Source organism: Neolamprologus brichardi, chromosome 5 (assembly GCF_056152115.1).
Source record: "Neolamprologus brichardi isolate AB-2024 chromosome 5, ASM5615211v1, whole genome shotgun sequence".
Lineage (NCBI taxonomy): Eukaryota > Metazoa > Chordata > Actinopteri > Cichliformes > Cichlidae > Neolamprologus > Neolamprologus brichardi.
This window is the reverse complement of record NC_142108.1, coordinates 2,978,424-3,005,822: the sequence shown is the minus strand read 5'-3', so window position 1 is coordinate 3,005,822 and position 27,399 is coordinate 2,978,424. Positions and strand designations below refer to the sequence as shown.

Genomic DNA, 27,399 nt, shown 5'->3' with positions numbered 1-27,399 from the left:
TGGTTTTGCTTTGTTACTTTTACAGTGAAGTTCAACATGCTCTGTTTCCATCGTGTGTCAAACATCTTCAAGTTCCAAAACAGCTTGAAGAGTAAAAGGTGAGTCCGGTCTGCATCTTTCATGCAAACTACAAGTTAACACTGCAGTCTTATAACAACCAAAGCAATCAGATGAGGGATTGTATTTGGCTGGTCTCCAGGCCTCTAAGGCAGTGAGCTCGTTCACTATGAACCTGATATTAAATAGTATAATTCTGCTTTCACTATTTAAGCAGTGGAGTTCCTGCCAGGGGAGCTTTTGCTGCTGTTTGTGGATTTGAATTCAGAACCTGACACACAACAGAGACCTGCTTGTTTTTCTGTTCACATTACTTCAAAAAAGGCTTTTTATAAAGTGCGCTCGAAGGGAAACTCCAGAGCTTTTACACATCAAAGTCTGTTTACAGGTAACAAGGAGTACTACTGCATGTGTGGAAAAACTTTGTAAAAAGTCATTTGAGGTCCCAGAGGGAGCTGCGTGAAGTCTGACAAATGTCCTCAGGTGATGCCACTGGAGAAGGAAAAGCAAAAAAATATGGCTGCATTGTGGGTAATGTAGTCACCAAGTTTTGACAAGAAGAAGAATGCATGGATGTGCAAATAAAGATCTTTTTAACTGGATAGTTAAGTATGTTATTTTCAGCCCACTTACAGCTACTTTGTGTAAAGCAGGCTCAGATCAGCAGAGGCTCTATCTCAATGGGACAGATGTGCAGTGAGCAGGTAGTCAGACTGTTAAGGTCCTTTTCAGAACGTATTACTCCTCACTAGTCCTTCACCACAGAGTGCCGCTCGGCATGAAATCACAGCTGCTCGCTGAGGTTTAGAAACAAATAAACAGGTGAACTGTGGGTTGCTTATGAGAGACAGCATCTGTCACTATGGATACCAACAGCTGTCCTGATTGTTCAGCAGTGAGGTAATGCAACTATTCTCTGGTTTACTCTACAGACTATACATAACCCTTCCACTTATACTAAGTGTACCTGGTTGACTCCTCCCACTACCAGGAGGCGGTCTCTGATGACGATAGAAGAAGCGGAACATCTGGGGAAGTTCATCGGAGCCAACCTTTCCCACTTCTTCTTCTGAGCATGAAAGGCCTCCACAGTGTCTAGTGCTGAAGGCTCATGACCTAAAGAATGGAGAAGAACAGCTCAGCGAATAATCTCTATGCTTTATTCTAGTCCTGACATCCAGTTTACAAAGCTAAGACTAAAATGTATTTAGTCTGCAACCCACGTCCATCCCAACATGTCCTTTCATTCTGTTTCTGACTGAATGTCTTATCTGTGTCACTGATGGCTGCTCTGTACTGTGTTGTTCTTACTGCTGTCCTGGTATTTGGCCCACAAGAGAGCCATGCTAGTGTAAATTACAGTATACATTACTGCAAATGCTAATACTAATACTAATCTTCTCTTGATTGTTACAGTAAAATGTATCAAATGTTTGAACTTGCTTGTGAGGCCTTGTCATACTTGCTGGTGTGCAGGAGATTTCTCAGGGGGAAACTCATGTTTACAGAGAAGTTTCAGGATTTTGCTTAGTTAACAAAACTGCCACTGATAATTTATTCAGACTATCTAAAGCCCAGCAATCCAAAGTGTTCAGGCAGTAAAAAGTGATTACAAATCATCAAGTCCTTGTGTGTAGCTTTTTCAATCAAGCTGATCAGCAGAAATTAGTTTGCAGTTCATCTCTCTTACCAAGTCCTCCTGCAACCACCATCCGTCCACGCAGGAAGGCAGCAGCAAAGTCAGCTCTCTTTGTTTTCATCGCCACGGTCTCCTCTGACTTCAGCCAGGTGCCTGAAAAAAGGGAAAGGATAACAAGCGACAGCTGGGGTGAGCATGTTTGTGTGTGTGCACAAGCTTATAAAGTAGATGAGGTGAAGTCTGGTGGCACCGTAATCCACCTTCAGCGAGATAGGATGCTGCTGAGTTTTCAGAGGATGACCTACCCAAACGGGTCACCCACAAGGCAGCTGCAGCCAGGACAAGGATCACACACACACAGGCAAGGACAGAAAAAGGTTATAACAAATTCAAAGTACAGGAAGGGAGAAAAGGAGGGTCAAAATAATGTTGGGAGGGAGTCTAGTTGAATGTGTGTTAGGACACTGAAAAAGTCAAAAAGAAAAAACATTTATCATTTGGGCTGACGCTGCCGGAAACATTGTCTCAGATTTTGAGAATACTCCTTTAGGGAACCACATGCAGTAATTCAAAGCTCCAACATCCACTCGACAGCAACCTGTCATATCATCATATTTCACTGCAGAGTTTGTAAGGTATGTTGCCAAGCTTTCAAATTGCTGGGAGACTTTGTTCTGCTTCAGTCCTCAGTGCATCTAGGAGGCCTTATCGGGCTGTAGCTCAGGAGGTTGGTGGAGCAGGTCATCTGCTGATTGGAACATTGGTGGGTCCATCCCTAGCTCCCTGCCTGTATGCCAAATATCCTTGGGCAAGAAACTAACTCCAAGTTGCTCTCCAATGCTTCCATCGGAGTATGAATGTTAGTCGGAAAGCACTGAAAACAGTGATATGGCATGCAGTGAGTAGAAAAGCGCTATATAAGAATCAGTCCATTTACCATCTACACATATTTATAATTGTGGTTGGTATGGTCTGAATTAGGGATGGGTATCATTTAGGTTATCCGATACCGGTGCCAAACCGGTACTTTTGAAACGGTGCCGGTGCTTAAACGGTGCTCGAACCGGTGCTTAAAGAATGGAGAACACAAAATTGGTCCAAAAACCTCTCATGTTCAGCTGTTTTTTTGTAAAAAGATAACAATGTTAGCCTTTTCTGCAGCTATGGGGCATATATGGTATCACTTTTGGCTGGAAGCAGTGCTTAAACAATGGAAAAAACATAAACTTTGTCCAAAAACCTCTCATGTTTAGCTGTTTTCCACTTTTTCTTTGGTCATTTTAGTCTTTTTGTCCAGGGTTGTCACGGTTTGGCGTGGCAAACCGTGGGGGGTGTGGGGAAGGAGGACCCAGGCGCGGTGCTCTATGTACAAGCAGTGCGTTTATTTACAGTGAAAACTGTACACACAACAATACATCCCCGTGTGCTCCCGACTTCCACTCCGTGTCTTCTCCCAGTGTTTGTGCTCGTGTGTCCGCTCCCTCGTGCCAGTGCACTCTGTGTCTGCTGCCCTCTCGTCCAGCAATCCTTCCTGGGAAAATAGAGGCAGTAGTTAGTACCCTCAGTTCACGTGGTAAGCTCACACTCACAAACAGACCAACTGGAGAACTGACGGGAAGTCTCACGAAATGATCCCGCGTCGGTGGGAGCTCCAAGACTCTCTTAAGTAGCTCCCCCGACGAGGCCTGATCAGGAGCAGGTGTGTGGCTTCGGGTGTGGCCAGTCCACCAGCAGGGCCACACCCACCCGGCCTGAAGTGGAAACACACACATCCGCAAACAGGAAGAAGAGAGACAGCAACACCAAATATACATATAATACAACCAGTCCATAACTGCTCAGGGACCCTGGGTTGCTCAGACCCAGAACCCTGACAGTACCCCCCCTCTAAGGGTCGGCACCCGACGACCCCAAAACAAAAACAAAACCACAGCCCAACCAACCCAGGGCGGGTGGCGGGGGGTCCAGGACGGAGGGCCCCAAAACCTCTCCGCCAAATAGCCACCACAAAGCAACAAAAGAAAAACACAGTTCAGTCCAATCCCCCGGTCCAGTGGCAGCAAACATAGTTCTGGCGGCCGACCCGCAGGACGGCAAAACAAGCGGGACCTGCTGTGGGTTAGGCAGTGGCGGCAAAACAGTTCAGGTGGCCTACCTCTAACCCCTTGATGGAAACGCAGCAGCTCCGGCGGCCTGCCACGGGTCCGGTGGCGGCGGCGAAACGGTTCTGGTGGCCTGCCACGGATCTGGCGGCGGCGGCGCTGCAACTCCGGCGGGCGGCCACGGGTCCGGCGGTGGCGTTGCTGCTGCGGCAGGCGGATATGCGTCCGGCAGCCGCTGCGAAACGGTCCCGGCAGGCGGCCACGGGTCCGGTGACGACAGCGTGGCAGCAGCGACGGGCTTCCACGGGTCCGGTGGCAGCGGCGTGGCAGCTGCGGTGGGCGGCCACGGGTCCGGTGGCGGCGGCGTGGCAGCTGCGGTGGGCGGCCACGGGTCCGGTGGCGGCGGCGTGGCTCCGACGAGCAACCGCGAGGTGTGGCACCTGATCTACGACGTGCTGGTTGCGGTCGTGCGGGTCGCGGACGTGCTGACCCCTCCGGCTCTCCAAGGTCTTGCGTGGGCAGCACGGGTTCCTCCTGCCCGCTGAGCTCCTCAGGCTTGCTGAGCTCCAGCTCAGGCTGCGGCGCGGGTTGCTCCGGCTCGTCCCACTCCCTCCGCTCACTGAGCTCCAGCTCGGCCCCCTCCGGCTTGCCGCGCTCCTCAGCTAGCGGCGCTGGCACCACCGGCTCGCTGAGCTGCTCCTCCGGCGGCTTGCCCCGGGTCCGGTGGCGCTGCTCCGGTGAGCAACAGCGAGATGTGGTACATGGCCGGTGGCGCGCTGGTCGCTGACGTGGACGCGCTGGATGTGGACGGCGTGGAGGGCGCGCTAGACGTGGAGGTCCCTCCGGCAGCGGCGCTGGCTCCTCCCGCTCGCTGAGCTCCACCGGCTGCGGCGCGGGCTCCTCCCGCTCGCTGAGCTCCACCGGCTGCGGCGCGGGCTCCTCCCGCTCGCTGAGCTCCACCGGCTGCGGCGCGGGCTCCTCCCGCTCGCTGAGCTCCACCGGCTGCGGCGCGGGCTCCTCCCGCTCGCTGAGCTCCACCGGCTGCGGCGCGGGCTCCTCCCGCTCGCTGAGCTCCACCGGCTGCGGCGCGGGCTCCTCCCGCTCGCTGAGCTCCACCGGCTGCGGCGCGGGCTCCTCCCGCTCGCTGAGCTCCACCGGCTGCGGCGCGGGCTCCTCCCGCTCGCTGAGCTCCACCGGCTGCGGCGCGGGCTCCTCCCGCTCGCTGAGCTCCACCGGCTGCGGCGCGGGCTCCTCCCGCTCGCTGAGCTCCACCGGCTGCGGCGCGGGCTCCTCCCGCTCGCTGAGCTCCACCGGCTGCGGCGCGGGCTCCTCCCGCTCGCTGAGCTCCACCGGCTGCGGCGCGGGCTCCTCCCGCTCGCTGAGCTCCACCGGCTGCGGCGCGGGCTCCTCCCGCTCGCTGAGCTCCACCGGCTGCGGCGTCGTAGCAGGTGGCACTGTTACAGATGGTGAAGAGCTGAGTGGTGTGGAGATCGCTGAACGAGGAGACGCTAGCTGCACTGTTGGCTGGCTTACAGCAGCGTCGGCGGTGTCACCATCCACTAAAAACAAAGAAGCAAATGGGGTGAGAAATGAAAAAGTGTCCTTATTACTCACCACAGCCGGCTCTTGAGATGTCCGGGAAGTCGGCTGCGGTGAGGAACGCCGGCGGCGCGCACGTCGTTTCCGGGTAGACGTCGGGGCCGGCGTGTCAGGCTGTGCATCCACCAGCTGACCGGGCTGGCGAGCAGCCTGAGTAGGAGAGTGAAGGTGGAGAGTTGAGAGCAGGAAGTCCAGGACTACTGAATTGAGGGAGTCCACCAGCCAGGGGAATTTGAACAGCGTCTCTTGCAGCCGCCTCTCCACGGCGTGACGCAAACCTTCCGCGGGCTTCTCCCCCCACAACTCGCATAGGCGGTAAACCTTGTCCATCACCTCCCTCCTGAGCCTCTCCTCAGAGACCGCTGGGTCCATGCCTGGCGGGATCATTCTGTCACGGTTTGGCGTGGCAAACCGTGGGGGGTGTGGGGAAGGAGGACCCAGGCGCGGTGCTCTATGTACAAGCAGTGCGTTTATTTACAGTGAAAACTGTACACACAACAATACATCCCCGTGTGCTCCCGACTTCCACTCCGTGTCTTCTCCCAGTGTTTGTGCTCGTGTGTCCGCTCCCTCGTGCCAGTGCACTCTGTGTCTGCTGCCCTCTCGTCCAGCAATCCTTCCTGGGAAAATAGAGGCAGTAGTTAGTACCCTCAGTTCACGTGGTAAGCTCACACTCACAAACAGACCAACTGGAGAACTGACGGGAAGTCTCACGAAATGATCCCGCGTCGGTGGGAGCTCCAAGACTCTCTTAAGTAGCTCCCCCGACGAGGCCTGATCAGGAGCAGGTGTGTGGCTTCGGGTGTGGCCAGTCCACCAGCAGGGCCACACCCACCCGGCCTGAAGTGGAAACACACACATCCGCAAACAGGAAGAAGAGAGACAGCAACACCAAATATACATATAATACAACCAGTCCATAACTGCTCAGGGACCCTGGGTTGCTCAGACCCAGAACCCTGACAGTACCCCCCCTCTAAGGGTCGGCACCCGACGACCCCAAAACAAAAACAAAACCACAGCCCAACCAACCCAGGGCGGGTGGCGGGGGGTCCAGGACGGAGGGCCCCAAAACCTCTCCGCCAAATAGCCACCACAAAGCAACAAAAGAAAAACACAGTTCAGTCCAATCCCCCGGTCCAGTGGCAGCAAACATAGTTCTGGCGGCCGACCCGCAGGACGGCAAAACAAGCGGGACCTGCTGTGGGTTAGGCAGTGGCGGCAAAACAGTTCAGGTGGCCTACCTCTAACCCCTTGATGGAAACGCAGCAGCTCCGGCGGCCTGCCACGGGTCCGGTGGCGGCGGCGAAACGGTTCTGGTGGCCTGCCACGGATCTGGCGGCGGCGGCGCTGCAACTCCGGCGGGCGGCCACGGGTCCGGCGGTGGCGTTGCTGCTGCGGCAGGCGGATATGCGTCCGGCAGCCGCTGCGAAACGGTCCCGGCAGGCGGCCACGGGTCCGGTGACGACAGCGTGGCAGCAGCGACGGGCTTCCACGGGTCCGGTGGCAGCGGCGTGGCAGCTGCGGTGGGCGGCCACGGGTCCGGTGGCGGCGGCGTGGCAGCTGCGGTGGGCGGCCACGGGTCCGGTGGCGGCGGCGTGGCAGCTGCGGTGGGCGGCCACGGGTCCGGTGGCGGCGGCGTGGCTCCGACGAGCAACCGCGAGGTGTGGCACCTGATCTACGACGTGCTGGTTGCGGTCGTGCGGGTCGCGGACGTGCTGACCCCTCCGGCTCTCCAAGGTCTTGCGTGGGCAGCACGGGTTCCTCCTGCCCGCTGAGCTCCTCAGGCTTGCTGAGCTCCAGCTCAGGCTGCGGCGCGGGTTGCTCCGGCTCGTCCCACTCCCTCCGCTCACTGAGCTCCAGCTCGGCCCCCTCCGGCTTGCCGCGCTCCTCAGCTAGCGGCGCTGGCACCACCGGCTCGCTGAGCTGCTCCTCCGGCGGCTTGCCCCGGGTCCGGTGGCGCTGCTCCGGTGAGCAACAGCGAGATGTGGTACATGGCCGGTGGCGCGCTGGTCGCTGACGTGGACGCGCTGGATGTGGACGGCGTGGAGGGCGCGCTAGACGTGGAGGTCCCTCCGGCAGCGGCGCTGGCTCCTCCCGCTCGCTGAGCTCCACCGGCTGCGGCGCGGGCTCCTCCCGCTCGCTGAGCTCCACCGGCTGCGGCGCGGGCTCCTCCCGCTCGCTGAGCTCCACCGGCTGCGGCGCGGGCTCCTCCCGCTCGCTGAGCTCCACCGGCTGCGGCGCGGGCTCCTCCCGCTCGCTGAGCTCCACCGGCTGCGGCGCGGGCTCCTCCCGCTCGCTGAGCTCCACCGGCTGCGGCGCGGGCTCCTCCCGCTCGCTGAGCTCCACCGGCTGCGGCGCGGGCTCCTCCCGCTCGCTGAGCTCCACCGGCTGCGGCGCGGGCTCCTCCCGCTCGCTGAGCTCCACCGGCTGCGGCGCGGGCTCCTCCCGCTCGCTGAGCTCCACCGGCTGCGGCGTCGTAGCAGGTGGCACTGTTACAGATGGTGAAGAGCTGAGTGGTGTGGAGATCGCTGAACGAGGAGACGCTAGCTGCACTGTTGGCTGGCTTACAGCAGCGTCGGCGGTGTCACCATCCACTAAAAACAAAGAAGCAAATGGGGTGAGAAATGAAAAAGTGTCCTTATTACTCACCACAGCCGGCTCTTGAGATGTCCGGGAAGTCGGCTGCGGTGAGGAACGCCGGCGGCGCGCACGTCGTTTCCGGGTAGACGTCGGGGCCGGCGTGTCAGGCTGTGCATCCACCAGCTGACCGGGCTGGCGAGCAGCCTGAGTAGGAGAGTGAAGGTGGAGAGTTGAGAGCAGGAAGTCCAGGACTACTGAATTGAGGGAGTCCACCAGCCAGGGGAATTTGAACAGCGTCTCTTGCAGCCGCCTCTCCACGGCGTGACGCAAACCTTCCGCGGGCTTCTCCCCCCACAACTCGCATAGGCGGTAAACCTTGTCCATCACCTCCCTCCTGAGCCTCTCCTCAGAGACCGCTGGGTCCATGCCTGGCGGGATCATTCTGTCACGGTTTGGCGTGGCAAACCGTGGGGGGTGTGGGGAAGGAGGACCCAGGCGCGGTGCTCTATGTACAAGCAGTGCGTTTATTTACAGTGAAAACTGTACACACAACAATACATCCCCGTGTGCTCCCGACTTCCACTCCGTGTCTTCTCCCAGTGTTTGTGCTCGTGTGTCCGCTCCCTCGTGCCAGTGCACTCTGTGTCTGCTGCCCTCTCGTCCAGCAATCCTTCCTGGGAAAATAGAGGCAGTAGTTAGTACCCTCAGTTCACGTGGTAAGCTCACACTCACAAACAGACCAACTGGAGAACTGACGGGAAGTCTCACGAAATGATCCCGCGTCGGTGGGAGCTCCAAGACTCTCTTAAGTAGCTCCCCCGACGAGGCCTGATCAGGAGCAGGTGTGTGGCTTCGGGTGTGGCCAGTCCACCAGCAGGGCCACACCCACCCGGCCTGAAGTGGAAACACACACATCCGCAAACAGGAAGAAGAGAGACAGCAACACCAAATATACATATAATACAACCAGTCCATAACTGCTCAGGGACCCTGGGTTGCTCAGACCCAGAACCCTGACAAGGGTGAAGGGAGTATCTGCCATCAAACAAGAAGACAGCCGCATGTAGCTATGATGATGTTTGCTAGTTCACCTTACATGCATTAATGTAATAACGTGGTTAAACTACTCAACGTAAATTACACACGAACAACATTAAGCTACTCACGCAGAGAAGAACGGCTGCTGCTGCATCATCATCCTCATCATTTCTGCTACACTGGCAGGGCTAGGGGCCAGGACTCTCCTCTTCGGGTTTTTGGGGGATGTTGCAAACTCTGGGTCCGATAACAGGCACCACACCCGCAGTAGATGTGCTTGATGTGAGGTCTGGCAGCAAGCTATCAAATACGGTGCATTTCTCAGCTTTAAAAAAAAAACGCTATGCGTCGCCAGGTGTTTCATCGGATTCGAGGTGTTACCTCCTTTGACAGTATCACAGTATCACCTTAAAGCACTTGTTGCAGCTGCTGAGTTTGCATCTTTTGCTGTGAAGTACAGCCAGACTTTTGACCGCTTCGCCTTGGGCATTTTTAATCTGTAGCTCTGCTCTAAAAGAGCGTACGTACCTGGACCCGCCTACTATCCTCGGAAACGTAAAATGATTGGCTAGAATCTAAAGTCATCACAGCTCAGGAAAATAAAGCACCGAAATGTGCGCTGCTTTTCGGTCTGGTTACTACCGTTTATGTCAGAACCGGTGCCATCATGGCACCGGATACCGGTACCCATCCCTAGTCTGAATGTATACAAACCATTCAGACCATTTAACCAGATGCTTTTTAGATTTGACACTTATTACTTATGTAACAAAATTACATGTAATCAAATGACTTAAAGTCAGCATTCTGGACACATTTCTTTTGTGTGTCAATAACACCACTGCATTCAAAACTGAAGCCTCACTGCTGGGAATTGAACGCAGGTGCAGGGTTAATTGAGCGCTACTTCTTATCCACCATCAAACAGCTATTGGCAGCTTTAATCCTAAAATATTGGTAACAACATTAAAATCATCAGACAAGTCACAGGTGGGAAAGACTTTATAATTTAATCTCCTTAATCACCAAAACTCAAGACGGACAGTGTTTTCTTCAGTGCTGTCTGATGTGGTTGGCACGTGGAAGTGACATCTGCGGCACTCACGATGATAAAATGTGTAGTTGATAGTAACAGGAAATGGAAATTCAGCCATGAAAACAATCTTTCTCTTTCCCCAACAGATTCTGCAAAAACTTCTCATTTTACTTTCAGGCTTTGTTGCTGCCAAGCTTTGTTTATCTGAAGAAAACCCAGACAGGAGAAAACCGTGACAGAGGAAGACAGATAACTTCATTAGGGAGTGAAGGAAAGCGAGGGAGAATTAAAAAGATAAAGACAGAACAGGAGAGAAAAGGAATGTCTTACACTTTATCTTTGTCTATCTCACCTTTCTTCTCTCTCTGCTTTTTCTTTGCACTTGTTTTTTTTCCCATTCTCCTTCTTTACCTTCTCTCCCGCATTGCCTTGTTCCTACATTTTTCTTTCTCCTTTCTCTCTCTCTCCCTTTCTTCCTACTCAATCTTTTTAAGAGGTAGAGACAAGGTCGAGAGCGACAAACAGAGGTAGAGAATGAAAACGAGATAAGAAGCCAGATGGCGAGTCTTGCTGTGTGTTGCAGCAGTGTGTAATGAAGAGCCGTGCTTCTCTTTCCAACCTGGTTAAGTTAAACTAAAGGGAACAGAGCAGAGATCACAGCTGGCCGTCCACTCTGTTCTGTTTTCTCCATAGCAAAAAAATCCTGTCTTGGTGTTGAGCATCATCTGTGCAATTCAAAAAATCCCAGAAGTTATTTATAGTCAGGAATCAGGTTAGACCACCAAAACATGGCTGTAATGTTGAATAATGTGATGCATAATAAGCAGACAAGCAATGTTACTTTAGCTTCTTTATACCGCTTATTATCAAATTGCTTGTTAAAAAATGTTCACACACAATCACAGCTTTAAGGTTGTATGTGAGTCATTTCATAACACTAATGTCCAACAGACTTGGATCAGATGTTAATGGAGCTTTAGTGTTCCAGCTCTACAGTACAAAGTCAGTGCAAATTTCAATAGCCTGACTGAGCTTTCTTGCTGAAACCATTGATACTCAGGTACTAATCACGACTAAAAACAGCTACTGGATTAAATACTTATTTGCAACAGTATTGATATCAAGAGTGGCGCCTCTGCCTCCTCCAGCTGACATACAAACACATAAACAGTAGGCAGTAATTACTGACAGTCACACTAGCAATCTATTATTATTAAAGTAGTACGATTAATAGACAGTGTTCATCAAACAGGATAATACAGTTATATGTGTCTACAGTGTGATTGAGGCAGGAAAAGCTCTCCCAGCCACTAACGACAGCCTTACCAACTCTACTTGATCAGCAATGAGACATGACGAGCGCGGGACAACCTCTGACAACCTCACAATATTGTTTTTTCAATTTGTTGTTATTTTATTTTATTCTTTTGGGCTGTACTTATGTTACTGTATTTTTTGGCACTATGGCAGACAACTTAAGTACAGTCCTGTGACTGACATTCTTGTTATTGGTGGTTTGGCTGTATTCAGGAGGTCGAGCAGGTCATCCAGTGATTGGAAAGTTGGTGGTTTGATTCCTGGCTGCTCTGTGGCAGCATGCCAGAGAATCCTCAGGCAAGAATCTAACCCAAAGTTGCTCTTCGATCACTGAAGTGTGAACGTTAGATCGACAACACTTAAATAAAAAAGTGCTTGTATGATTGGGTGAACGAGGCATGGTGTAAAAAGAGTCCTCCGCGAAAGTAGAAAAATGCCATATAACATCCAGACCAGTTACTATTTTTATCTTTGTATTAAGAAAAAACATTCTTCCCCTGTGGTGTCAAAATGGCATCAAGTAGTCTAAGTGTTGGTACTGGGTTTGATATTCTAGTATTGTACCAACCCTCCCAGTGCAAAGACATCTGAAGCAGATTATTTCCTGCTGTTTGCTGCATGTGAGAAAGGACAGTTGTGGAAAATATCCTGACCTGATTCCCCAGAAGTTGTCCAAAGCAATATCTAAAAACTGCTTGATTTTTGCATTGTGAAAGATTCTGGATGTATGCTCTGAATCATCGACGTTTAAGCTGCAGCAACAGAGTCTTTTGATTAAACTAAACCTTAAGAAGATTAGTTATTTTGGTAATTGATGGTAATTTAGTCCAGTAATACTGGGTCATTTCTGTAGGATGTATTTTGAAATATTATATAACAAAAGTGCTGTATGACAGCAAAACAATCTCATGTAGTGATATGTGAATCGTCTTTACAAAACTTGGGCTAATTTCAATTAATGGCCAAAGGAAAAGAAAACGAGCCACTACAGAGCACAGTGCATTTCCTGTGTCTGCTTTTTATTTTTTAGCGGTTGAATAAAAATATCTCTCGTCACTGCACTACATCGTCTGTTAAAGACTTCATCACAAAAGGGCAGTTCTATAACCTCGTCTTTGATGTTTTCTTCTATATTTGTATTCATAAAAACAGACATCAATCTAGAAAGAATTCAGACAGTAATAGCTGATTTTCAAAGAGCGCTTACAGTGTTGCAGGCTGGGTTTTTGTCTTTAAATTACAGCTGTGTCAACACATCCTTCTACAGACTTGCGGTTCAATCCTTTGAGACTGAGCTGCAACTGCAGGCCTCGTTCCTATTTGCTTTGGAGGGATTACACAAGTCTTCACGCCAAGATTTTCTTTGTAGGATGCGGGGAAAACACCAGCATGCATTATTCTCCTCTGGTGGGAGACTGCAGAGGAGAATAAAGAGGCGAGAACGAGAGAGAAAACACAGAGAGAGGATTTCAGATAGAGAGAGAGCGAGACAATGGAACGAAGGAGATGAAGCGATTCTCTGAAGACTGGGCTTTGTAGTCTGTGTGGTGGTAATTTCGTCTGTGGCTCTCCTCTGTAATTGTCCCTCATGATTAAAACTAGAAAGGGATGGTGATTGGTTCTCACTCTTTGATAGCTTGCGTGTGTCACGTTTGAAATCTTACAGACTGCTGACCGCAGAGATGATCCTTTTGGACAGAATGTATCTCACTATGATGTTCTGTCATTTCTAATAATTACAAGCTGGTCTAAGAAGCCAGTCCACTTTTGCTCTATTCTCATTTCTGCTTCATTCCATCTGCTTTGTTATGTTTTAGTCCCTTCTGTTTTTTTAAATTATCTCAAGCGGGACATAAATCACAGTCACAACATGGGAGTTCGTTTGTTATAAGTAGGTCTCGGGGGGACTGCATCATTTGTGGTTATTGTTCATGTTGCCTGAGCTGTACGAGCTTTAGCAGAACAAAGGAAAGTGTTGCTTTGTTAGATGCAGTAAAAGCAGCAGAATTCATTATTGCAGCTGAAGGTTTGTAACAGAAAAGCAACTGAATTTGAAATTTTCAGTCGCACTGAAACACCAGCTGAGGTTTATCTGTAGCTCACAGCTCTTGTGCTTAATGAAGATTTAAACTTTTACCATTGGTGAAGACTCAAGCACAAATCTCGACTTATTATTTGGTTAATTTAGGAAGAATCAAGAGGTTTAATGTCATGTATGCCGCACAGCAGTGGTGCTTAGCAATGACATTTTTACTTTATGAGTTCCCCACACACAAATAAATGAAAATAAATAACTAAACTAAACAAAAAATAAAATAAAATTCAATACAAAATACTATAGACACAAGGCTAGAGTGTAGTCAGAATATAAACTGCAATTAGTATGCAAACTACTTTAATTCAAAGACATTCAGAATGTTTTAGCGTTGTTATATAAACTGTACTATTTAATAACATTTTATAAGTGACAGTAGAAATCAAACAAACATAGAAAAAGGTGTAGGCCACACCTACTACTACTAGAAATATTAATCTCATTTCAGTGCTCTTTTTATGTCCTCTTTTCTGTCTCCTTCCACCGTCTCTCCTCACCGTTCTAACTGACCCACGGCAGATGGCTGAGCCTCCCTGACCTTGGTTCAGTTCCTTTCAAATGAGAGTTCTTCCTCCCCACCATTGCCAAGTGAACAGGCACCTTACAAAGTTGTTGTCAACTGATGTGATATAAATAAAGCTGAAGCTGAAAAGCTGATTGGATGGTTCATATGCAAGCTGAGAAGCCCACAGATGTTGTTTTTCCACCCAAAGTAACTTTTTCCCTTCAGTGAAGATCGGTAAAGATTAGACAAATTAGTCAACTGACGTAGTGACAACTGTGTTTACTAGCAGGATTATAAAAACATAACAACCACATTAAATCTGTCTGCATCTCTTTTTCTGTTCTCCGATTTCATCACTTTGTTTTTGTTAACATCACTCTCTCTCTCTGTTCACTTTCTAGCTTGCTTAACCACCGACACTCATCTCTCTCTTTTATTTTCACTCACTCTCTTTCTCTAAAGCTAAATCTCTCGGGATTTCACCAAAGTCCTATTAAGCAAAAAAAAACAAGAAAGATGACTCGAGTCATCCAGCACAACAACACTATTGATTTACCACCGGGCAACAAATTGTTTTGAAAGCTCAGTCGCTGCGAACCATGTAGTTCTACATCGTCCAAAGTAGGGAGACATGAGATTCAGGTTGGTACTGTTAATGTTTCTTGTGTTGAACTGAAGTCATCCTTTTCCTTTGGAGAGCCACTGTTAATAGGGGACCGACGCTGGAGCTCAATGGGAATGCACAGCAGGAGAAGCACTACCACAACCTGCTGCAGTTCTAGATCGTAACGTTGGGGTCAATCTATAGTATAAAGAACGTACTGGAGAGGCATCTGCTCATCATTCTGTTAAAATGTATTGCTTATTAATAGGTTTTAAAAACATGTTAGCCTCACTGGGTTGCACAGTGGTTAAGACTGTTGCCTCACAGCAAGAGAGCCCTAAAGGCAAAATGGGGTCCAGGTTCGTATTAGCAGTGTGTAGCTGATGACAGGAGGGTGACTGGAATTCTTTGGGAAATTGTCTTGTTTCTGTAAGGTATCTGGATATTTTTTTAATTGCATCTTGGAATGGATGTTTAACCAATCATCCTCAAGAGTTAGTCTGAGAGTTTGTCACCTTTAGTTTAGCGTATCGTTGCACAAATCATTTATTTGAACAATTCTGTTTCATAGAGCTGCAGTTAAACGATCTCCGATAGCTCGCCATCATCAGCTGCACCTCACCTCAGCACATCTCTGCTGAAGTTCAAACACCAGCAGCACTGCAGCCAAGTATCGCCTCACAAGCAGGGATTGTAAGAATGCTACATAAACTTAAGTTAGAGGATATTTTTCAAGTTGAATTCCATGAAAAATTGCTCCAGTAGCTCCAGGACCCTTGCAAAATATTTAAACAGCTTTTTGTCCAGTTTCTAAGACATGAGCCTGGGCCTTTACCCTTAGCAACACTGTTAAAGTGACATGAACGGAATTTTCTTTTTGTGGTGCACAGCACTGAAATCAACTACTTTGGAAACTAAACAAAAAAACATGAAAAACCTAAACTTTGAAAAATAAACTGCCCATATCAGGAGTTACCACTTGAAGAAAGTGGGAAAAATATTTCCTGAGTAATTTGGGTGCAACATTACTCAGGCAGCATGGTTGCCTCACAGCAAGAGGGTCTTGAGTTCAACTCCACCATCAGAACGGGGTGTTTTTGTGTGCCGTTTGCATGTTTGCATGGATTCTCTCCAGGTGCTCCAGCTTCCTCCCACAGTCCAAAGACATGCAGTTAGTGGGGATAGGTTCATTGGAAACTCTAAATTGCCCATAGGTGTGAATGTGAGTGCGAATGGTCGTCTATGTGTCAGACTGGTGACCTGTCCAGGGTGTACCCTCCCTCTCGCCCCAAGACAGCTGGGATAGGCTCCAGCCACCCCCGCGACTGAAAAGGATAAGTGGAAGAGAACGCATGGGTGGAATTTGGGTGAACTGACACCTTAAATATTTTTTCTAAAACCAAAATGTGTCATTTTCAGGCAATTTTCTTGCCACAGCTTCGTTCTTTGCATTTCCTTTGTACTTGTTGCGTCTTGCCCACATTGCGACATTCGCTAACAGGCGTGTGTCTTAATACTGGCAATATGAAATGGAACAGTAATACAATATCACTGTGTGACAGCAGATTGCATGGTGTGTGTGTGTATGTGTGGAGAGATACTGCTGCAGATGGATGATAAAGCAATCTGTTTCTGGATCTTGTAATTTAAAGTGCTTCTCATCCCCAACCCTCCCTCAGCAGCTCATCTCCCATCTCATCTCCACCAAAATTAGATTGGAGAAACGGGGTATGGCTGTGTGTGTGTGTGTGTGTGTGTGTGTGTGTGTGCGTGTGTGTGTGCGTGTGTGTGCGTGCCTGTATCAGTATCAAGTGTTTGTGTGTGTTGGAAGTTATTTTATTTTCATCTTTCCTCTTCTATCTGTCACACATAAGGCAAACTTTCTCCCCATTATCATACATTAACATTATCACGCCCATGTTCTGCTTTATTCGGCTTTCATTCGACCGATCCCAAAGTGTGACCGCTTTTCCAGCTGTCTAAAATGACTTATTGATTTTTCTTCTCCCTTTTCTCCTTCCGGTCTCTTCTCAATTTGTTCACCTGTTACTCTGGGGTGCCTTTGCTGGATAGAGGGATAAGTCATGTCACTGTGTTTAGGGACATGGAGTGTGCACAGAATTAAGCAAGGAAAGAAACCAGCTATCTGCACGGTGAGGTTGATGTTAATCACTGCTTTGTAAGAGAGCAGGGTCTAATTGAAGAGGGACGCAATTGCAAAAACGAGATAATGATTTTTATTTTTGGGTAGAAGGCTTGATGAAACCTCTGAGTGCTATGAAAACAAGCGATGCTCAGTCCTCCAGTCTTCATTCTGCTCTGTAGGAATTAGCATTTCTTTTCTCTTTTGAAAAGTAAAATAAAGACAGGAAATGAGAGGAGAAGGATGGATGGAAGGTAATGTTTGAATGCATTACATTTTTCGGTAATGCAGTAATGTAACAAGTTACTGTATCGAAGTAACTGAATTACATTACAGCTACCATTATTTTAATTGTGACACAGAGGTCCTCCAGAAATTAGCTGCAATCAGCTGATTTCAGTTTGTGTGCAGGGAGGACAAACAGCATGATAACACAAAGCTAACAAAGATCCCAGAAGAATGTTAAAGCTGAGCGAATACTAAATTGAGCCTGGGAGCCGGAGCCTTCAAAGCCTGTGTGTTCTGCCTTCAACGGCTTTTAATGGTTTTCTGTAGACACTATAAAATATATGTATATCACATATAAAAATGTGTCCTCATTAGGATAGGGATTTGTGTTAGCGTTTGGGATTGTAGTGTTGGGTTTATATTATTAACTCTTCATTATATGAGAGTGCATTGCAGAGCATGTTATGGAGTAATGTGGAAATAAGTGAGTAGTGTATTGAATTACTTTAATAGACAGATACCGCCTGACTGTTAGTTGTCAGCTAGCAGTCAGCCACTGGGAGTCTGTCCTCTTATCTCCTTTCCACTTTAAATATGTCGTTTCACTCAGAGTGTCACCAAGACATGGCGCTTTCTTCTTCAAAAACATTTTTAGCTATAGATGATTTACTCAGTATAATTCTAGAATCTTTACCTAATATATATATAAAGCGCATTAAGGCCACTGTTTTGATTTGGAGCGATATAAATAAAACTGAATTGAATTTCATATTCTTTTGCTAGGTTTTGTTGTAAACCTCTTCACCAATTAAAATATAAAAACTTTGATTCAAGTTTTGAATTTTGGATAAAACTTTTCAACAATTTGGGCATCATCATTTGCAGATCATCAAAACTATTTCCAGTAAACAGTTCTTCATTCATCCATTTCAATATAATCTAATAAATAGATGCAATTTAAAAGAAAATTAAATACATAGATGTGGAGACGTGGAGGTTAATTAATTCTGAGACAGGCTTTGTGAAGGTGTTTCTTTGGACATTGGCTGCTTTGTAAAGGATTTTCAGTCCCGTCCTTGTATCTAAGGGGAATGTTTTTTTCAAGCTCTGTTTTAACCAACCATACAAATTAAAGTGTTATTGTGATAGATATGCGTAGGACAGCTTTTTGGGCAGAGTTTGATTGAGCAAATAGAAACAACCTCATGGTGCCTTTGTGAAAACGGGACATTAGAAGACTACCAAAAAACGCCATCCATACTACTATGTGAATTCTATAAATTTATGGTTTTCCTGATATTCAGTTTTTGTTGTTTCAGCTGAAACCGTCAATTTCTTTCAAGGAGGAGATTACATGCTCTCACAGTTACCACAAGATAAAAGAAAAAGAATGATATTCTTTTCAGCTGTGCGCTAAAAAGGGTTTCTCTGACTGAGGGACCTAAATAAACTAACCAGGCATGTTCTGGTTTGTCAGATCATCGCACCAAGTAAAAATTACTTCTATATATTTTTAAGTTAAACTCTGTTAGAAATTCAAAATGATGTCACAAAGTTTGCAGATGTATTACCACAGTGTTAGTACATACTCCGGACTGTATACTTTTAAAAACAATAATGTAAAAATCGAAAATCTTTTGTGATTAATTTTTATTAACGGACAAAACACATCAATGGCATTCACTAAGAAAGTTTCACAGACAGGCAGAGATGGGTTTTGCTGCTTGTCTGTAGAAGGCGATCATTAAGAGGTGCCAATAATTCCAGTGCAAATGAAGAGCGGCAGCTGAACAACAAGCAGTATAATAAGAAAAGCAACAATCCCTCATTTAAAGTTTGTATAAAAAGTTTGTGAACATACATTGAAAATTCAATTCAATTCAATTCAATTCAATTTTATTTATATAGCGCCAAATCACAACAAAAGTCGCCTCAAGGCGCTTCATAAAACGATGTAACTTTCTGTCAGTGATTCCTGGAATACCGCTTCCATGTGTTAAAATCACGGCTGGCACAGAGAGGGTTATTTGGTCTGGAGGTCGTTGTCCTTCTGTGGGGAGAGCTGTTTGAGCGATCACCTAACGCGTGACAAAGGAATCCGCTGTAACGCTAATGACGGTCTGCACTCTCTTACCTGTCTGTAAAAGTTGGTTTGGGCATTAAAATCACTGCAGTGACTTATGAGAGATGTGCAGAGCACGAAAGGAGAGTTAAGAAAAAATCCAAAGAAATTATATAGAAACTGTATATAAAAGGATCAGCTGTGGAGTTTTTCCACCTATAACTAAATAAATAAATAAATACTGCAGGTTGGATCTATTTGCTGGACATGTACTCGTTGTTGGATTTGAAGTGTCCCTTTCACAGCGCAGTATTTTTGAACCAGAGCATGCAGGCATTTAAAGGCAGCATGCATGCGTTTAAATTTCGATTTCGCATTTTATATAAGTACATTAGCAGTGCAATGAAATCATTGTTTTATGCTTTCATGTTCAAAACACAAGCCATCAATAATCATAGAATGCAAGAAATGACAGTGTGAAGATGAGAGTGCACGCAGGGTCATGTAAATGGAGACGAGTGTGGTCAAAAATATGAATTATGATACGTTCATATTTTCCAAGAGGAGATGGACCGTCCAGCTTTTCCAGCTCTGTTCAAAAGTCCAGCAGATACTCTCCTCAGGTCGCTGACATTCACAGACTGATGTTACTTTTGTGTGTGATATATATAAGTCTGGTGACAGTTTGGCAGTCAGAGTAACTGACGGAATAATTTATAGCATTGGGATAAAACAAAGCAAAAATGACTGATTGACAGAACTTTATTTCTATACTTTGTGTTTTAATAGAACAACAACAATTTGTTAAGCTAACAAAAGAAACTAATCAAAACCTAAATGGATTTGCAGATTTCATGGAGTAGTCTTGTGTGTGTGTGTGTGTGTGTGCGTGTGTGTACATATGATCTATATCCTGCATGTTATTAAAGTGCATGCAGCTGACTTTGTGTAGGTTCACCATTAAAAACAGTTGTGTTTTGTGAGCTGTCCATGGTGCTGAAATTGAATAGTTTGAAATAGTTTGAGTGCAATAAAAGTTTATGAAGGAAAAATGTGTTATTTCACGCTCCTGCCTGGACTTTTACGTGGCTTGAAATTGATGTAAGTCTGTGTGTGTGCATGCGTGTGTGTGTGTGTGTTTGGGTCTTTTTTAGAACCAGAAATTGGAATGGCACTATACTTAGGGGGCCCAACAGTCACTTGTGGGGATCAAATGCCAGTTCTAATGAATTTGAAGGCATTTTTGAGACCTAAAATATGGTTTTAGGGTTAGGTTACAAATAGGTTACGGTTAGGCATTCGTTTCTGATGGTTAGGGTTAGGCTATGGAGCTGAGGAAAGCGTTTTGTCAATTCTTTGTCCTCACTAAGACATGAAAACGAGTGTGTGTGTCATTAAATAATAGAATGATGTGAACATTTTCTATCATCAAGTGATAGAAAAGAGGAAGTTATTTCAATTACAGCATTATGTGATGATCTTGTTTATTTCTTCTTCACTTTTTTCCTGCCGGGTGTCTTTGACAGCGAAAATCTCTGCTGTATGTGGTGAGGTCAGTAAAGAGTGGAGCAGATAAAGAGGAGATACTTTAAACACACACAAAAAGACTGGACGAGTTAGTAGAACTGTGGGTGTGAGCTAAAAGGGTAAAGACCGAAAATGTGTGACTTAACACTGTTTCAACTGTTCAGCTGAGATCCATCCACTTATGCTAACTAATCACAGTTAAGCTAAATCATTCATTTTTTGTGTGTTGCTCCTTCACCTGCACACTACTGAGTCTTTTAGCCTTTGAGCCCAATTGTGTGCAGTATGGAGGGTTGATAGCACTACCCTGGTGGGCGTACATTAACCTCTGGAGCCCTGGTGGCAATTCTATCAGTCAGTCAAAATAGCAGGATGATGGACTATAGTGCAAATCGCCCATTCCTACTGTGTGTGTCTGTGTGTGTGTGTCTGTCTGAGACGCCAGATGCAGCTGACAGAACAGTAGTAAATGATGCTCTGGGATGACAACATATTGGTTTAAACATGACTATAGGAAGTAGCATGCTGGAAGTATTTCTTGGCAAACATTAGCTTGACACAGTGACTGCATGCAGGAGTCTTGCTGTCAAGCTGGAGTTAACAGATTTTTATAATGTTGTTCATTAAGAAATATTCCCCCAGTCATAGTCATTTTGATATTGGGTTCAATCAAACGTGAGATTTCACACATTAAGCTGTCAAATGTTTTTATGTTAGAATATTCTTTTATCCATTCTATGCACGCATAAGGGAAATGATAACAGAGGGAATGAAGGGACTTGAGGACAGATTGGAATTGCTATTTCAACACTGAACTTTTCATCAGGCTCTCAGAAGGAAAGCAAATATGTATAATTTGCAGAATGTTGAATTATTCTTTCACAACCTGATAAATTTTGGATACAGAGCTGCATGTAAAAGAGTATGACGCATACTTGCCTTTGAACGCCTCAGATCTGTTTCATGTTTTGCTCTCTGTTCAGCTCCTAACTGAAGTTGAGCCCTGCTTAAGTTTAGTGAAAGACTCAAACTTGAGCTGGTGTGTTCTGGATGTGCAGTGCTAATACGATTATCTGTCCTGATATGCAATGAATCCTGATATGCATATGGCAAGAATTCTTTCTGCTTTTACTACATGTGAAAAACCAAATTAAAAACTAGCATACAGGTGAAAATCATTAAGCGCTGTACCTTGGTTGGTGTCAAAAATATTGACGTTCTTGGTGAACTTGGAGCTTTGGTGTCCCCCGCCCTGCCGCAGTCCTCCTAACAGGCACAGCCTGCCAGCTGGGTCCCATATCACACCCCCATAGGAACGTTTGCATGGCATCATGGGTAGCGTAGTCCAAGATCGCGTCTCTGTGTCGTACACCTCAAAGGCCTTTAACGGTCGTTTACACTGACGGCCACCTTAAGAGTAAAAAAAAAGTTGTCTACTAGAGTGACAAATAAAGTGCAGACATAATAGCTGTGCTCGTCTGTTAGTACCTGCCACATAGAGCTTATTGCCAAGCAGATGTGTGTTAGCATCGTAGCGTGGGGTCGGCATGGAAGGAAGTAGCGCCCACACGTCTTTTCGAAGGTCATACTGCTGCAGGATACTACGGGGAAGCAGGTCTGCACACATTCCCCCTAGAGCCAGAGCACGGCCATCTAGACACATGCACAGAGACAGGACATTTCAGACATTATATCACGATGATTACAAAAGTGGAGCTACACTTCTCCACCGCATCCTAGCTGATGAAAACAACTTGTGGGCACTTCATGAAGTGCTAAAAAATCTGCTCATCCACTGGCAGACACGGATGAGAAGTTAGCTTGTGACAAGGCAAGAAAATCTGACAGACGAAGGACAGAAAGTACAGCAGTAGAATAAAAATGCAAGAGTCCACGTCTGGCACTTTGGCATGACACCCCGAGCATAAGAATCGAAAGCGAAGGCGAGTGTCGAAGCGTGAGAAAAGCAGCATTAATCGTCAAAATGAAGAGGAAAAGAGCTGCAGGGAAGCAATCTGCATTTTTATTGTGTGTTTACTTTAGTCAAGTGTTTCTTTACAAAGCCACTTGACTTCAGATTGTAACCTCAATGCATCTGCATTAGTGACAAGAGGGGAAGAAAGTTTGCAAAAACACTTTATATTCATTTGGGGAAAAGAATGTCTCATTACCACAAGTTCATTATTAAATATCCAGAAAATAACGATCCACAAACGTCAATAAAAATGGCATCATTTAGTCAATGTGGTGGCTGCCGCTCCATTCAGAAATACCAGATTTGTTTTAATTTGCTATTATTGATTATTTTGTCAGACGATCTGTCTCTTTTTCAGCTGCTCGGGATGAGCTGGGGGATGAAAGTGCGAGCAAAGGGCAGAGGATCGAAAAGTGGTCAGGGAGATAGAAGGAGCACAATGGAGCCCATACACAGCCAATAAGTCTGTGTGTATACAGCATCTATCTGCGTTCCCTCGGACACTGACAGATGCACCGGAGTCATAGAGAAGCTCCCTGAGAAGACCGCTCATACTAGCTGCAAAATGTAGGAATAAATCAGAGCCCCCAAAAATCGCTCCAATGACTTCAGACAGCAAAACAGAGTCGACTTTTTGGTAAAAATTAAAGTGCACCCGAGTGTTGATCTGAAGTTCACAGTGGAGAGCTACTCTGATTATCTTCTTCACACTTTGCACAGTTAATTATTGATGGATGCATCTTGTTTGTTTTTATTGCTCTCATTTTTAGGCACATAAAATTAGCCATAACTCTTTTATATCCTATGAAATTTAGTTTGAACTACACATGGGCACAGAAAATGTATGGTTTTAATTTTAACTAAAGTTAAATTGGGAGATTAACAAGGTGACAGATAGCTATCGTTTAACTGAGCTCAGGGTGGCAATCATACATATAGACCTGGCATATGTGCGACTCACTCAGCACCAGAAATAATACCAAGCAAGCACCACACATTGATGGAAATAGTTTTTCTGTCTTTTATTTACCCCAAATTACTCATTGAAAACTGGGTTGTTTAGTCTGAATAACGCTATAAATAACGGCCTACATTAGAGATCAGTTTAGACCATACATAACCCAAATACAGCCATAAAACTATCACCTCCAGCCAAAACCTATTCAAAGGATAACTTCACCAAACTGTGACTGATTCCCATTCATGCACTTAGCAACTTTGATATGTTTCCTTGATGAGAGGCTGATGATGACGAGTGCACATTACAAAGGCTACAATTGGGTTAAATTTGTCTTAAATGGAACGTTGAGTGGTTATTTTAGCCATTGTTTCAAAAATATAACTGTATCTTTGTTTGTTTTATTTAACATGATTAATTTTTTGCCCACATGTTAATGCATTCATATTTTCTGTGACTGTGAAACAGCTGCGATCACACAGCCAAACACTGATGATATTCATTCAGATCTGCAGTCGACTTAAAATTACCAGTTAACCTAACGTGCATATCTTTGGACATGCATGTGCGAGAGTACCCGCAGAGAACTCATGCAAACTATGAAGCCCCAGCCGGCTTTGCTGTTAAGCAAAATTTCTAATTACTGTGGTGTGCAGCCTGTGGGTAATAAAACTGTACCCACGTGCTACCGGAGTCAGATTTGAGTAGTCTGCAGAGTTTATGGAGGTGTCAATGTGAGTGTGAATGGTTATCTGTCTCTCTCTGTGTACACTCTGAAGGAACAGTCTCATGTCCCCAGGGATTAGCTGGGCTGAAACCCTCCAGCTATCACAAATGTCTTAAACAAACACAGCTGAAAGCAAAACAAATGAGCAGCCCGCTGATCAATGAGGTCCATCAGCAATTTGACCTGTTAATGTATGTTTATATACAAGCTGTTAGAAAAAGTTTTAAATGGCTCTTTGGCACACACACACTTATATACCCCAACTAAGGATGAGGAGTATGTCTATGTCTGTAACAGATCTTATTAATGTTCCCTACTTCACTGTGAATGCTCACTACTTGTTTTTTTCTTTATTTCTTTTACAGTGTAGGGATATACTAAGAAGATCAAAAGAGAATACAGAACAGTGAAAGCAGAGAGAAGAGTAAACAAACCTAAAAGCTCTTTTATATTATATTTCAGATTCTTCAAAGCAGCCAACTTTTGCTTTGAAAACATCTTTGCTCACTCTTCAGTCTCATGAGGTCATCAAGTGGAGCCTTTCCAACAGTCTCCAAGTTTTCTACATATGCTGAGCACTTACTGGTTGCTTTAAACTATTAAACTCATTCTGAAATGTGTCGTTAGGGTTTCGAACACACGCTGGTGTGAAGAAGAGGTAGACCCAGATGCAGACACGGTGGAGACAGAACTAGGTTTCCAAAAATAAAGTGAGCCTTTATTGTGGCTGATGGCATAACAAAAACACTAGAGAACACTGAAACTGGGAAAACTAAGGAGACCAAGAACACTGTTTAACCTAAAAAGACTATGACACTCTGTGAAAGACCTATGAAGAAACTATGAACACAGAGTAACTAGGCAGGCTATGAAGCAGTGACACAATAACGGAAACTATGAAAAGATGAGGTGAGGATAACAGACGATCTGACCCCGACTGAGCAGAAACACACGGATTAAGTGCACATAAGGAATGATCAGGGGAAGCGGAATCACATGGGGAAAACAGCTGACAACAATTAACATAATGACAGGACAGGGGACGTGAAGCTAAATACAATAAACAAAAAACACAAGGATCCTTCAAAATAAAACGGGAAACATAACGAGACCCAGACATGACTTGAACTAGACAAACAAAGAAAACTTGGACATGAAACATGACAGATAAACACACGAAGACTTAACACAGAAAACTTCACACAGAGATGAGACCAATGGGGAGCTTGATAAATCATGAATTAAAACTGTAACCTAGGCATGACAGAATGTAACTAGATAAACTGAAATGAAACTAGACTGAAAGGAATAACAAAAACATCAAGAAACTCAGAATACTGGGTTACATGACCCAGGACCATGACAGTTTGTGGCAGCCAGGTGAGCTAAAGCTGCTGTTCATCACTATCCTACCTGTCCAAATGGCCCTGAGAGTATTTTGGTGATGAGTTTTGGTTATTGTAATGTTAAACCACATTGCTGCCTGGAATGCTGAATAAATCACCAGATGTGTCACCAGTAAAGGACAATAACACTACCTAAGCAGAACATGAACACAGAAATGTTAAGAAGCCTAAACTTCCAGGAGTTACTGTTAGCTTATCTGTCTAATGGTAGTTCCGTAAGATAGCTTACCTGTTAACTGAAAACTATTATGTGATAACCTGATGTAACTGGTAAACATAAGGCCAGCTAGGGCTAAACTGTCATCAAAGCTAACAGTGGCCACTTTGAAAAACAGCAACTGATCAAAAATATAATGCACGTTTTTACTTTCAGTATTTGGTTTGACTCTTTGTGCAGCAAAAGTTACAACTAAATTTTTCCAAGAACGCAGTGTGGCCCGGCAGCTTGGAGGAAATTTAAATGTGTTAAATGTGTTCTGAATTCTGTGTTCAGAACACATTTAACTCCAGGATGGTGTTTGGTGGCATTCTTCACATGTCTGCTCTGCAGCTGAAATCAACAACACTTACAGATTTTCTGAGTGGGATGGTTTAGTATTGAAATGGCATCATTGTGTTATTACAGTTCTACAATATCAACAATTTCCATGGACTGTACATATTCTCACAAAGAGATATAACAGTACAATCCCGACGTATGAATCTTGATTTTAAATAGTTTGTTGTTTTTCCCTCAAAACTGCTGATTTCATTTCATTTCACAATCAGTCCTGATCAATAATACAACCTCTACTGCCAGTATGTAGTCACAACGTAGCTATGAGATGTTTACCACAGAAGAACATGTTGGGTACTACAACAAAAAATGACAAACAAGCAAAGCCAAAGACCTTTACAGAAGTCAAAATCTCTTAAAAGTATATGAAACTGAGGCCAAGTGCAAACTCTGGAGTAAAAGCTAGCATGTTGCAAGTCTACCATAACTATGAATAGTTGTTTGTAAGGGGGCAATTAAGGAGGAATATTCTAATTATTTTCAGTAACCTGTCATGGTCCTGGGTCATGTAACCCAGTATTCTGAGTTTCTTCATGTTTTTGTTATTCCTTTCAGTCTAGTTTCATTTCAGTTTATCTAGTTACATTCTGTCATGCCTAGGTTACAGTTTTAATTCATGATTTATCAAGCTCCCCATTGGTCTCATCCCTGTGTGAAGTTTTCTGTGTTAAGTCTTCGTGTGTTTATCTGTCATGTTTCATGTCCAAGTTTTCTTTGTTTGTCTAGTTCAAGTCATGTCTGGGTCTCGTTATGTTTCCCGTTTTATTTTGAAGGATAGAATAGAATAGCTTTTATTGTCATTGTACAAAGTACAACGAAATTGGAGTGCCACTCCCTTGGTGCAAAATGCAAAATAAATATAAATGTAAAATATAAAAAGTACAATAAAACAACCATAGTACTCAGACAATAATAAGTACAATATATACAGGATAGCAGCATAATATAATGATAGTATGAATAGCAGCATAATATAGTGACAATGGCAAGTATAGTTAAGCAGGTTTAATTGTTTTGTGCTTATTTACTACGGTGATAGCTCTGGGAAAGAAGCTATCCCTGAATCTGTTTGTCCTGGTTTTATGTGACCTGTACCGTCGGCCTGACGGTAATAGTTCAAACAGTTGATTACTGGGGTGAGAGTAGTCCTTAATGATATTGCCAGCTCTGCTGAGGTATCGAGAGTTTGCAATGGCCTCCAGACTGGGCAGAGAGCAGCCAGTGATCTTCTGGGCTGTGTTG

The 27,399-nt window shown here is 45.5% G+C and overlaps 2 protein-coding genes and 1 pseudogene across 5 annotated transcripts in view; all 3 read right to left on the bottom strand.

Annotated features, from left to right (window-relative positions):
* klhdc8a (kelch domain containing 8A) overlaps nt 1–27,399 on the bottom strand; it is a 70,291-nt gene that overhangs the window by 3,706 nt on the left and 39,186 nt on the right. For 3 of the 4 annotated variants that reach the window (XR_015719071.1, XR_015719070.1, XM_087841247.1), the window contains 4 exons: nt 22,024–22,188; nt 21,727–21,945; nt 1,748–1,849; nt 1,025–1,173 (listed from right to left, as the gene is read on the bottom strand). Coding sequence is in view for 2 of the 4 variants with exons in the window: in XM_087841247.1 (XP_087697373.1) it covers nt 1,025–1,173; nt 1,748–1,849; nt 21,727–21,945; nt 22,024–22,188 (635 nt within the window). In the remaining 2 variants the exon portion in view is untranslated. Of the gene's footprint in view, nt 1–756; nt 855–1,024; nt 1,174–1,747; nt 1,850–21,726; nt 21,946–22,023; nt 22,189–27,399 lie in introns of those variants that run through there. The other variant, XM_087841248.1, reaches the window with a different exon arrangement.
* Nucleotides 3,729–5,793, bottom strand: LOC148102684 (uncharacterized). Its single transcript, XM_087841174.1, has 3 exons — nt 4,480–5,793; nt 3,852–4,209; nt 3,729–3,808 (listed from the first exon to the last, which is right to left on the bottom strand). The coding sequence occupies exons 1-3, from the start codon at nt 5,782–5,784 to the stop codon at nt 3,729–3,731; spliced, it is 1,743 nt and encodes a 580-aa protein (XP_087697300.1). The 5' UTR covers nt 5,785–5,793.
* Nucleotides 6,323–8,430, bottom strand: LOC148102683 (uncharacterized; annotated as a pseudogene).